The sequence below is a fragment of the Rhinatrema bivittatum genome, chromosome 2, assembly GCF_901001135.1.
Source record: "Rhinatrema bivittatum chromosome 2, aRhiBiv1.1, whole genome shotgun sequence".
Lineage (NCBI taxonomy): Eukaryota > Metazoa > Chordata > Amphibia > Gymnophiona > Rhinatrematidae > Rhinatrema > Rhinatrema bivittatum.
Window position 1 is genome coordinate 147,960,303 of NC_042616.1, and position 12,246 is coordinate 147,972,548.

At 43.1% G+C, this 12,246-nt stretch overlaps 1 protein-coding gene across 1 annotated transcript in view; it reads left to right on the plus strand.

The window, feature by feature from the left end:
- The first annotated feature begins 949 nt into the window (after window positions 1-949).
- NEBL (nebulette) overlaps window positions 950-12,246 on the plus strand; it is a 673,305-nt gene continuing 662,008 nt past the window's right edge. The window contains exons 1-2 of the mRNA XM_029588730.1: window positions 950-1,268; window positions 2,523-2,617. Of these exons, the coding sequence (XP_029444590.1) occupies window positions 1,200-1,268; window positions 2,523-2,617 (164 nt within the window). The 5' untranslated portion in view covers window positions 950-1,199. The remainder of the gene's footprint in view (window positions 1,269-2,522; window positions 2,618-12,246) is intronic.

The following is a 12,246-nucleotide window of genomic DNA, read 5'->3' on the forward strand; positions in this document are numbered from 1 at the left end:
CGGGACAATAGGCTTAGAACCAGAAGCACCCCAGGAGGCGGGCACAGGACTAACAAGGACATCCCCTCCTTCATGTTCATCGGGGCCAGGTCCCCCACCCCTATTACAATACAGCCATGCTAACTCCTTTTAAGGTTTTATTTATTTATTTATTTATTTGTTGAGTTTTATATACCGTCATTCGGTGAAGCCATCACAACAGCTTACAAGATTCAAAAGGTATTTTCTTAACAATTGTGAATTAAGGTATAATAGGATACATATTATAAGCGAAAAGTTAATCTTTTTTATAGTCCAGAAAAAAAATCATTTTTGGGTGAGAAGGGTTTGATTGGTGCTGGTTGGTGACAAGTTATTTCGTGGATTCGGTTGGTAGTTCTGTTGGATGTTTGAGGGAGAAAAAAGGTGCCAGTACTAGGAAAATGCCCTAAGTGTTGTGGCTCAATTTTAAGAAAGCTGGATCATCTAGAAAAGAAAAAAGCAGAATCTAATTAATGAAAACTTCCATATTTCAGCAAAATGTTGGACACACAGAAGACGCTTGTTTCTCTGGACGTTACTCTCCTTAGACTCTAAACAGGTACATCCCCCCTCCAGCTGAAATGTCCAACTTTTCTTCAGTTTAAGACTTCGACCAACTCGATTACACTCCTGCTGAAATGTACTTAATGCCACGAAGACCGAGATGCTAAAAAAGCAAGGCTAGCCATTTTTTTTGTCACATGGAATTGCCCGTCTGACTGCGCGCTCTCTCTCTCTCTCTCTCTCTCTCTCTCTCATGCCATCCCTCCCTCCTAGCCCCGGGCGGCGAGCCCTCCCCCTCTCCTCTCTCCTCCCAGCACTTTCGGCTCCGTCGCGGCCACTTTTTTTGCTCCTTGCAGGGTTCGGTGGGTTTGGCTTGTTACAAACATTGCGCAGCCTGGGAAAAGAGAAGGGAGAAAAAAAAAAAAGTGAGCGATTCTTTTCTCTCTCTGAGTCATCCCCATACCTTCAGTGAGCAGAGGAAGGGCGGATTACAGAGCCGGGGAGCCAGACCTGCCTGATCCTCGCTCGGACTTGGAAGCTGGTGTGACAGCTCTGCTTTTGGCTTTCTTTTTTTTTTTTCTGTTTGTTTTTTTTCAATCGTTTCCTTCTAAATTGTGTACTCCCTTCCCCCCTCGCCCTGCATTTTCTTCGCAACCTGCTAAAAGCCGGTGAGCATGAACCCCCAGTGCGCTCGGTGCGGCAGGGTCGTCTACCCCACGGAAAAAGTCAACTGCTTGGATAAGGTGAGGAGCGAGCCGAGGGCAGAGCTGCTCTCCCGAGAGGGGGCTTCTCCGGAGGGGGGGATCGGACCCTTTCAGCAGGGCTTAGCCTTCAGAAATGGGTTACAGCCGCTAAGGCAGCCGAGGATCTGATGCCGGGCCAGTTGCAGTTCTCCTCCCCTCCTGGTTTTTGGGTTTTTATTTTTAGAAGTAATGGGCAGAAATGGGTTTGGGGGAGGGGGCGGTTAGCTGCATTTGCTGGCGCGCCCGGAGATCGTTTCCAGGCTGGAAGGAAGCGGCAGGGGACCTGCACTGCCTTGGCTGTTGACGCAGTGCTAAATCCCGCCAGAAGCCTGCGGTGCTGGCGATTTGGGGAGGGGGCTCAGCGCTGGACCGGCCGCCGCGATGAAAGGGGAAAACGCTGCTGCTCCCACCTCCCCACCCTCCCCGCCTACCGCCAGCCGCTGCTTGTGGCCGGGTTTGTCCCAGGGAGAAGTTGATTAGCGTGAAATGAGTCCTACCTGACGTCTCTAGCCCTGGGATCCATCACTTTGCATGACTCTTTCCCCCTGTAATGTAAGTGGGACGCATAATGGGAAGCACCGTGTGCAGGGGTTTTGTTTTGCTTCTATTGGGATGGGATTGCTGATGCTTTTGGGATGGAAATCAGCTTTTTTTTGGCAGAGTGGTTCGGTTATAGCAAGATTGGGTTGCGGGCTGAAATTCCAGGAGAGTGTTGTTCCCACTTTTACTGAACACTATACAGCGTAATCATTTGTGAAAGAGCTTCATTCACCTAGGGTGAGCCGAGTGTTCAATGGATGGCCCTGTGCTTTCAAAGCTGCTCGAATGGAAAGTAACAGTGCACATTTGCATTACAGATGCATTGCATTACATTTACATTGCAGATCATTTCTTTTTCATCCCTTTGTAAGCCAATCCACATTAAAAAAAAAAAATCAGGTTTTGGGGAATTAAAAGCGCTGTAAAAATGAGACGTGATTGCTTTTATTTATTTATTTACATAACTAGATTATGGCCTTTATAAGGTGGTTTTTTTTTTTAATCTCTGCAACAAATTAAAAGATCTGGAAACAGCATCCGAGTAAATTGCACAAAGCGGGGTGTTTCTTAACCTGCAGCGCATGCAGTTTTGTGAGGTAAAACCCACGACCCAAGCGTGCTGTCTGCTCTAAGTATAAAGCCTTCAGGTGAGCAGAGAAGGAGAACACCAGTAAAGAAGAGCAATACCAATGCAAGCCCGTGTTTCTTTTACAGTATTGGCACAAGGGATGTTTCCACTGTGAAGTCTGCAAAATGGCTCTAAACATGAACACCTACAAGGGATACGACAAGAAGCCGTATTGCAATGCGTAAGTGCTGGGTTGTTTTTTTTTGTTTTTTTCTGTAGACGTCAGGTGTGGCTGAAATGTGCGTGGAGGGAACAACAGGTTAGGCAGATTCTCAAATCATAAACATGCAGTTCTCTGTTCTGAAAAGTTGGTTCGCCCTGTTTTATAGGCGTGGTGGTGTCAGCACTCGGCAGCACTTTACCGTCTTATGTAATGGCTTTTGTTTTTATTTCTTTTGTATGGCTCACAACATTGATGTTGGCCGTTGCACTGTTTAATTAGAGGCCTGTTTGGAGATTGCTTGCTTGCAGTTTTAAAGGCAGATTTATGCAGCTTTCACATATAAAGGCTAGAGAAAAATACGGTGGCATCAGCTCGGTAGCTAGCAACAAATTACAAATGTATTAAGTTGAATAAAAATGATTCAGCTATAACTTCTTTCCTATTCTGTATCATATCATTTATTACAGGGTAGGTGAAATAAAAAAAATAATAAATTGGGACATTGACATGTTAGGGAAGAGAGGTGAATAAGTTGTGCTGGATGGATAGGTGACCTTTAGGTTAATGAGCTAGCAAACAGTGAGAAACTTTTTGAAATGTCTTTCCTTTTTTCTTTCTTTTATTGTACAGGTAATCTTAAGAGCAGTCACTTTCTGACCATCTTTCAGTCACCTTAGGGAGGTGGTGTGTCTCTCTTCCTCCATGCTCTTTTGCAACTTTTCCTCGCTCCCCTTCTTCTTTTTCACTGAATGCACTGAGGCTGATATTCAAAAGATCTAGGTTCTTAACTTAAGGAGTTATGCACCTAGATCTAGAATATATTAAACATCTTCCCTGTCTGAGCATTTACATGCAAGATCCTGAAAAGTGGGAGCGGCAAGGGAGAAGTCAAGATAGGGGAACAAAGTCAGGGGCTCAGTGCTGATTTCCAGTGCTAGGCATCTGTTTTCAGCAAGTTTAGCTGCCTAAACTTAGTTCCTTGGCATTTATTTATCTATTTTTAAACATTTCCATCATTGCCCATGGGCTGTTAATACTCGCTAGCAGTGGTGTTACCTTTTAGATTTTCCAGTTGTATAAGGCCTTTAACCAAAGCGCACTTACAGAAACTAAACATTATGCAAAAGCGAGGTTAAAAATCAGACTCAAATCGAAATCCTAAAGAGCAGGTACCAGCAGAGTGAGAACTATGTTGCAAGGAAAGACAAGACGCGACCCATGTTGTAGAAGTAAGGAGACGAATCGAGGCAGAGCCGAAGCAGAATGGACAGGGAGAGATAGGGGGCCAAAGAGAGAAAATGAGTCTGCAAGAGGAGAGGAAACACAGGGAAGAGAGGGGCAGGAAAGAAGAAACTGCGATTGTGGCATTCATTATACCGCAGCATCCCCCTGGGCATTACCAGAATAAAGGAGTTGGGGGATTTAGGTGCAGTTCATTGGCTCACAGCATGTGTGAATGAAATTATGCTGGGAGGTTCCAACTGGCACAGAAATGTTGGCGCTGTTGGGAATGAGGGTCAAACCCGAATGAATTGGCTTTGAGAGCATTCTCTTGTGGCACTGACCTCAGAGAAGTCGCCTCGGGCCAGCCAGAGTATCCCTGAGCTGTTCAGCCATGATGTCTGGGGAGGGGAGCAGACTCCTCCAAGGGGCAAAAACGGGGTTAAAGACCACTGGAAAAAAAAAGGCCTTCTCTTGATTTTCTATCTGGTTTTGCATTTGTAATGACCTTCATTTTCAATGTGTATTTTATTTTTCCCAGGAATTTATCAGTGTTTAGTATAAAATGGGAGAAAATCAGTGGAAAAAAAAGAGTCATTTCTCCCAAGTTAGTGTGTCATAATAAAAACACTGATAAATTTCCAGCAGAAATAAAATAAAAGCTGCAAATGAAGGTCCCTATGCATTGGTAATATGGTTTTTGCATTGTTTTAGTTGTTCTGTGAATCACAGTTTAACAGAAATGTTTTATTATTTGTTATATATATATATAAAACAGAGAGCATTTGCTCTGGATGTCAGCTATTTACTCGCACATTTAAATGGATGTTTGTGAATTTTTATCAAAAAAATGTAAGGGAAAAGAGAGACTGCACACAAAATCAAACAAAGCTGTTCCACTGGTATTTTATCAACACCTGATTTTAGAGGAAGAAAAAAAATAACCTCAGAAAAGAGCAAAGAGTGAACAAGCACAAATTGCCTGGCTCTCAATCACTGTTCAAAAAAAATCTCTTTACTAATCCTAAATTTATTCAAATTATGCAAGAAATGCTTAATGACTTCAAAATCGCATCCCAATGTCAAAATTGCACAAATGCTTGCAAACATTCAAAAGAGTATCCCAATGTAAACAATATCTCTTAAAAATGTATACAGAGGACTTCCAGTGACAAATAAATGCACTAATCAAAGAAAAAAAAAAGACTTATCTTAGTGGAATAGCATTGACGATGCAGAAACCTGCTGGCAGAGATGTACAGAAGCCAGTGCCCAGCTGTTTTATGCCACTGCATTCATGTCACTGAAAAACTTGAACAGGTGACTGGCAGGAATTCATATATACCGATGTGGCCATTGTTTCGCTAAGAAAGCTGCATCAGGGCAAATCTTGGGTACTTGCCAGGTTCTTATGGCTTGGATTGGCCACTGTTGGAAACAGGATGCTGGGCTTGATGAACCCTTGGTCTGACCCAGTATGGCATGTTCTTATGTTCTTATGTTCTTAATCTGTAAGTGTAAAGAAAGGCAGAAAACAAGATCCACTAATAAGTGCATAGCAAAATTGCACGTGATATTCACATGCAAATTTTAAAAGCCCTATGCGCGCCAAAGCCGGGAGATCCGCGCAGAAGTTGGGCTAGCACTCACCGCGCGGTTTTTAATGAGCGCGTACGCATGCACCTAAAAATTTGCATGGTCTGGGAGGGGCATGGGTGTTCCTAGATTTATGAATGAAACCAGTGTGTAAGTATTTACGCACACGAGCACGCGCTGGGGTCCCCTGCTGCATAACTTTACTTCTCCTGTGGATGGCGTGTAAGTCATAAAACAAAATAAAAACTAGGCTAATTAGCAGAGTTTTAAGAGTTTGGGCTAACAGGGTAAAAGGGAGGCTATTTAACTTGGGGCTGTTATCAAATGGCCGTGTCCTTTGGCACGAGCCGGCATACGCGCATACACGTGCACCCACTCAGCTGTTTACAAGTTATCCTGTTAATGAACAGACAAATTATAAGTCTTAACAGTGACTTATTGTCTACCAGGAAACATTTTTAAATGAAACAGCACAGACTTCCAATCTCTAGGTGCATTTATAGTCAGTGTTGACCAATCACATGACCTGATTTCAACCAATCAAAAAGGCACTGAGGGGGATTTAAATGAATGACCAATTAAAAACCAGTTCTCCTCAAACCGAATGACAATGTTAAATGAAATAATCTACACATATTATTGTGTCCAATTTGCAGCTTGTGGACAGCAAGCAAAATCATTAGTAAACCCATAAGAGAGAAAGTGACGCCTTTAACTCAGCGGTGACTTTTATTTTATAATATAAAAATAACTGTAGCAAAACAATATTAAAAGATAGTGAAAACCCCTAAAATGGTGATGTAGCAATGAAGTAATATTGTTGGTGCTCTGAAGCACTAGTTTTCTCACTGTGCTTGAATAGTGCCGAGCTCCATTATTTTATCACTGGATAATATATGTGTTTATAGTGCTAAGATAGTTGGCCTATTTAGTGCACTGCAGTTCTGGGATCATGCATTGGCTCCTAAATAACCTTTTATTGCCACCACCTGATGAGTGCAAGGAAAGGAAGACCTGAGCTAGTTTTCCTACTGTACCTGTGGTGCACACAGCCCTTTGGTATGTGCATTTGAGATAGTAGCTGCTGTGGAGTGGAGGTGCAGCTTAGCGGTTACACAAGCAGGTTGAGAAACAGCCCGCTGATGCTCCTTGTGATTTTGGGTGAGTCGCTTCAACCTCCATTACCTCAGGTATAAACTTAGATTGTAGATTAGATTATAAACCCTTTGGGGCAAGAACCTACCAACTGTTCCTGAATTTGTAATTGACCTTCAGCTCAGATTTAGACAGGCAAGTAATTAAACTGACATCCAGAAAAGAGCAGGAGGAGTTAGCAGCCAGTTTGTAAATGGAATATCCTATCGTCAGAGCATAGCAGGACTGACCCTATGCAAATTCTTCACAACTGAATATGCCATATAATTCTCCTTACAATTTTATTTTATTTATATTTTATTTATTTATTTAAGGTTTTTTTATACCGGCATTCAGAAAAACTCACATCATGTCGGTTTACATAAAAAACAGGGGTGCGATGAATACAACAACGAACATAAATAAACGTGATGAAGAGATGCAGTTACAATTAACAAGGGCTATTGAACTGGGGTGGAGGAATTAAAGGGAGATAGAAGAAGTTAATTATATACAGAAGTACAATATATACAGTGTACAAAATATACAGCTACTGTGTCGAGTGTTTGCCGGTGAGGCGAATTAGTTGGGGTTCGGGAAGGCTTGCCTGAATAGCCATGTCTTGAGTCTTTTCCTAAAGGTATCCTAGGCAGATATCCTAACCTTTTCCTAAAGGTTAGGATATCTGATTGACTCATCATAGCATTTTGATGGCTGCGGCAGTGGAACTTGAGTCTTGGAGTAGGCAATGGCAGAATACGTTGTCCGGCACTTTCCTTTGTGCCCCTGAGTCTGGGGACACGGTGGCACAAAGCATGTAATGTGCACTGAGTGACAGAGGAGATGGGAGGAGAGAAAATCACACCCTGTGTGCAGTGCCATCACCTGATCTGAGGCAGGGAGATGAAGGGGTTCACTGCGTCAGAGGATTGTCTGAAAGAGGGAATTTTGGGAGGCGGGCGTGCAGGTCCTTCCTGACTGTCTTCCATGGTGGAACAGCCTGACCCAGGGGAAGCAGCAACAGCTCGGCTCTGCAAAATAAAGGAACAAATACAAATCTAAAGTTGAGAAATTAATAGAACTAATATCATAATAGTGAAACAGCAGTTCCCAAGGGGTACAATGTGAGCCCTTTGGGGATAGGGAAATACCTACAGTACCTGAATGTAATCCGCTTTGAAGTGCTTAAAAAAGTGCAAAAAGCAGAATATAAAAAAATCTAAAAAATCTAAACAGGAAAGTGTTAATAAGTTAATTCTATAGATTTGGAAATTATCTGATGGCCACTCCTGATTTATCATGGTATAGTTTTTCTCTTACTGTGACATTATCCCCATAATATAACAACTCTTCTCCTACATGCTTTAGAAAATTCTTTGCTAATACTTTGTAGGAACATCAGACTGATTAACAGAATTCCAAACCTGAGGACCTCAGGTTAATTGAGGCAAGCCAGACCTGTTGCATCCAGCCATATCAGTGCCAGCCTCCCCCATGCCCTTACCTTTACCCTAGGAATAATGGCCCACTCACATGTATCATCGGCCCACTCACATGTATCATCAGCCGGCCTTCGGGGGGGGGTGAAAATGGCAAATGTATTCAATAGAATGGCAAATCAAGAAGTGGAGAGGATGAGTGGTACACACAATGGTAAATAACCATATAAACACGGTATAGCGCTAGAGAGGTGAGGATCCTTAAAGTTCAAATGAAAAGTTCAATAAATAAGGTCGTTGCCAAGCAATGGATTTCGGTGGACCGAAATCTGTTTCACCCTAATATCACTCACAATAAATGATGGAATTGCTTGGCACCGACCTTATTGGTTGAACTTTTGATTTGAACTTTAAGGATACTCACATCTCTAGCGCTATACCGTGTTCAATTGAACGGTTACAAAGAACATGATTTCACTTTCCCTGGCCTCTGGGATGCATAATATGCACTACTGAGATCAACCCACCTAACGACAAATAATTAATAACTGCTAAAACTGGTGAGGCAGCTGCCCCTCAGCATTCTGCTCCGTGAATGTTGCTAGCTTGGTCATGTGGCAACAACTCTTGTGTGCCTCTGTCTTACGTTCCATGGCCGCTCTCACAGCCTGCCCCAGATCACCCCCTGCTATGTAAAGGTATTTTAGTTGTCATGGTCTCTATTTGGTGGCCTTCCCGAGACCACCCTTATTATGGTCTGTTGTGCTGCTGAGGGCCCGCCACAGCTGCGATGAGGAATCCTCTCCGTCCCCTTATTTAACTCTGTCGGGAGGGAGGTGGTGGGTGGGTGCTTATTTTCTCTCCAGCCCTTTCTGATCTCCTGCCTCATTTACTATCCCCTGGTACCTCTGCTGCTACCCCTGTTTCCAGTTGGTTGCTGTTTCCTATCAATTCTTTGAACCTGCTGCCTCCCACCCTCCTTCCTTCACTAGCTCTAGGGTGGTCGCCCATACTGTTGACTGGCTTAGGGCATTTTATTTTAGCTGCCACTCACACATGACAATGTCCCTTCTAAGAGACGGTCTGACCTGTGTGGAAATCCTGTCTTGATGAGTTTGACTGGTTCTAAAAAGGGCTGATTACAAGATCTAGCTGTGATGTTACCACTCTGTATCGAGAAATTAACCCTTTCGAGGGCCCTGAGAGTGCTGCTGGAGGAGCCACTTGCAACACTTAGAGTGATTCCAAGATTTAAAAAAAAATAATGTAGTGTCATGGAAAGTGATGTACTGAGAGAACTGTAAGCCAAAGCTCTTCGTTTATTTGCAGGACATGCACAGCGCTGGCACTAACATAGTCTATGATGGCAGATAAAGACCCAAATGTCCGTCTAGCCTGCCCAGCAAGTTGATAAGGGTAGTAAATGCTGCTCCATGCAGATTATCTCCCCAGGCCTTCTGTTATGGGTACTAACTGTCACTGGGTGAGGGAATGAGCCACTCTCCATGCCCATTCAATCCTTGGATTTTCTGCTGAGGCTGCCACCAAGTGTGTAAGGTTTTTTTTTAAATGTAGTTAAGTAGGTATTTGTCCACTGTAAGCTGGACTGAAACCAGCAATTCATTTCACATAGGATGCTGGACGCATTTCTGGAAATAATGATTTTCAGCTACAAATGACCTCGGTCAGTTCTGACCGGACATTGTAGTGCTGAAAAGCTCTGAATCCCTGTGCAATCAAAAGAGCTAACCAGGCCCCTTTGGTAATGGGATTTTGCAGTGTCCGCAACTCCTGCTACTGCTGCGATGGATGACTGGCTTTACTCAGAGTGCTGAAGTTAATCTTCTTTGTAAACAGGACAGCTTGCACGTCTGAACATAAGAACATAAGAAAATGCCATACTGGGTCAGACCAAGGGTCCATCAAGCCCAGCATCCTGTTTCCAACAGTGGCCAATCCAGGTCATAAGAACCTGGCAAGTACCCAAAAACTAAGTCTATTCCATGTTACTGTTGCTAATGGCAGTGGCTATTCTCTAAGTGAACGTAATAGCAGGTAATGGACTTCTCCTCCAAGAACTTATCCAATCCTTTTTTAAACACAGCTATACTAACTGCACTGACCACATCCCCTGGTAACAAATTCCAGAGTTTAATTGTGCGTTGAGTAAAAAAGAACTTTCTCCGATTAGTTTTAAATGTGCCACATGCTAACTTCATGGAGTGCCCCCTAGTCTTTCTACTATCCGAAAGAGTAAATAACCGATTCACATCTACCCGTTCTAGACCTCTCATGATTTTAAACACCTCTATCATATCCCCCCTCAGTCGTCTCTTCTCCAAGCTGAAAAGTCCTAACCTCTTTAGTCTTTCCTCGTAGGGAAGCTGTTCCATTCCCCTTATCATTTTGGTAGCCCTTCTCTGTACCTTCTCTGTACCTTCTCCATCGCATTGCACTGGGGTGGGAGCCCTAGTGAGGAGAAGAAGAATCACCTGGACATGAAAACAAACACTTTGCTCAGTGTATGAACATAGTTTGAAACGTTTAAGTATGTTTAAGTTACGTTCTAATGAACCAATGAGATTTTCTCTGTTTCATGGGCTTAGAGCAGCCTTTCACACTAATGCAAGTGTCTTATGAAAGGGATAGTACAACTGGATATCTACTTTGGTTTTTATTATTCACTGTGCCTGAAGTCATATCTGATGAGAAAGCCATGGCTGTTTGGTTCTAACAACCAATTAATACCATGGCTATTTCGGCTCTGACAGAAGAAGGGATTATGCGGGTACCAGGTGTGGGTGGTTGATGCTTAACAGTGCAGGGTGCTTCTTCATGCTTGAAGGTAAAATTGATTTACACTAACAGGCCGATGCAATACTATGTGCTCAGGCTAGCGCACAGGTTAACCCGAGGTTGGATGTGCATTTTGGACACGCGTCCATAACCCTGATGCAATAAGGGGATCAGCATATCCAAAATGCACGTCCAAACCAGGGCGTAGCTAATAGCACTCATCACATGTAAATGCCCCATGTTGATGAGGTTATTAGCTAGTACCCCCAATATAAAAAATAACTATGCAACCAACACACACATTTTAACCCTCAAAAATTAAGGCCAGCCCCGGAGCTGGCGTTAAGTTTTGAGGAGCCCCGAAAGTTGAACAGAAAAGCAGAAAATAAAATACTGCTTTCTGTGGTTCTTCCAACTTAATATCGTGGCGATATTAAGTTGGAGGAACCACAGAAAGCAGCAATGTGAAAAAAAAGAAAGAAAGAAAAAAAAATGCCTTGATGGCGGTGAGCTTCGGAAAAACAGATGCTCATTTTTAAGCACGTCCATTTTCCTAACCCGTGCACAGCCGAGGAGACTCTAGGGATGCACAATTTCCCCTAGTGCTTCCTTTTTAACGCTGCAGCTCATTATCCTCCTGCATCACGCACCCGGGAGAGGTGGATGGACCTGTGTTAGGATAGCGGGCACTCTTGATTGAACGCCCATTTTTCCTGCATGGATATTGTATCGTCCTGAAAGCTTTCTATCCGAGCTTCTCTGCTAGCAGAGGCCTGGTAGTGGCTGTCATGTATCATCAGGGGAGGAATGGGATAATGAAAGTGCCGGTGGTGCTGCAGGAATGGGGGTGGAGTGATGGGTGAAGGAATGCGTAATGCAGAACACAAGGCACGCCCTTAAATCAAGTTTGTTTAGTACAGCAAAGAGAAACCAGTATGTCCATTCCAACAAAACTTTATTCAGCGTTAAAACAAACAAACAAAAAAAAAAACCAACCGAGCTGAAGCCAAGCATTTAAATATCTTGGTGAAGTTCTTAGTCCCATTTAACCAAAAGCATCTGCCAAAGGGAGCTGAGGTGCTTTATACAACTAAGCGGAATTACACAGCTCTGCACATTATACCTAAGAAGAGTACAAATCCGCCAAATGTCCTAATGAAGATTTCTGCTGTTCTGGATTCCCCATGCTCAGCGGATTGACCCTTTGCCTTCCGTCATCCCCAGGAAAGGCAGAATTATTACACATGCATACAAGTCGCAATCTTTTTTTTTTTCATATCTTACCTTTTCCTCTCCTGTAAACTTACACAGTAATTCTTATTAACATGTACTACTATAACCCTACACCAGGGATGTCTTACACAGTGTGAGCAGATCCAGTGATTTTTTTTTTTAAATTGAATTTGCACAATTCTTCCCATACTGTACTGTGTGGGAGACTGGTAGGCGCTGTAAATAAAT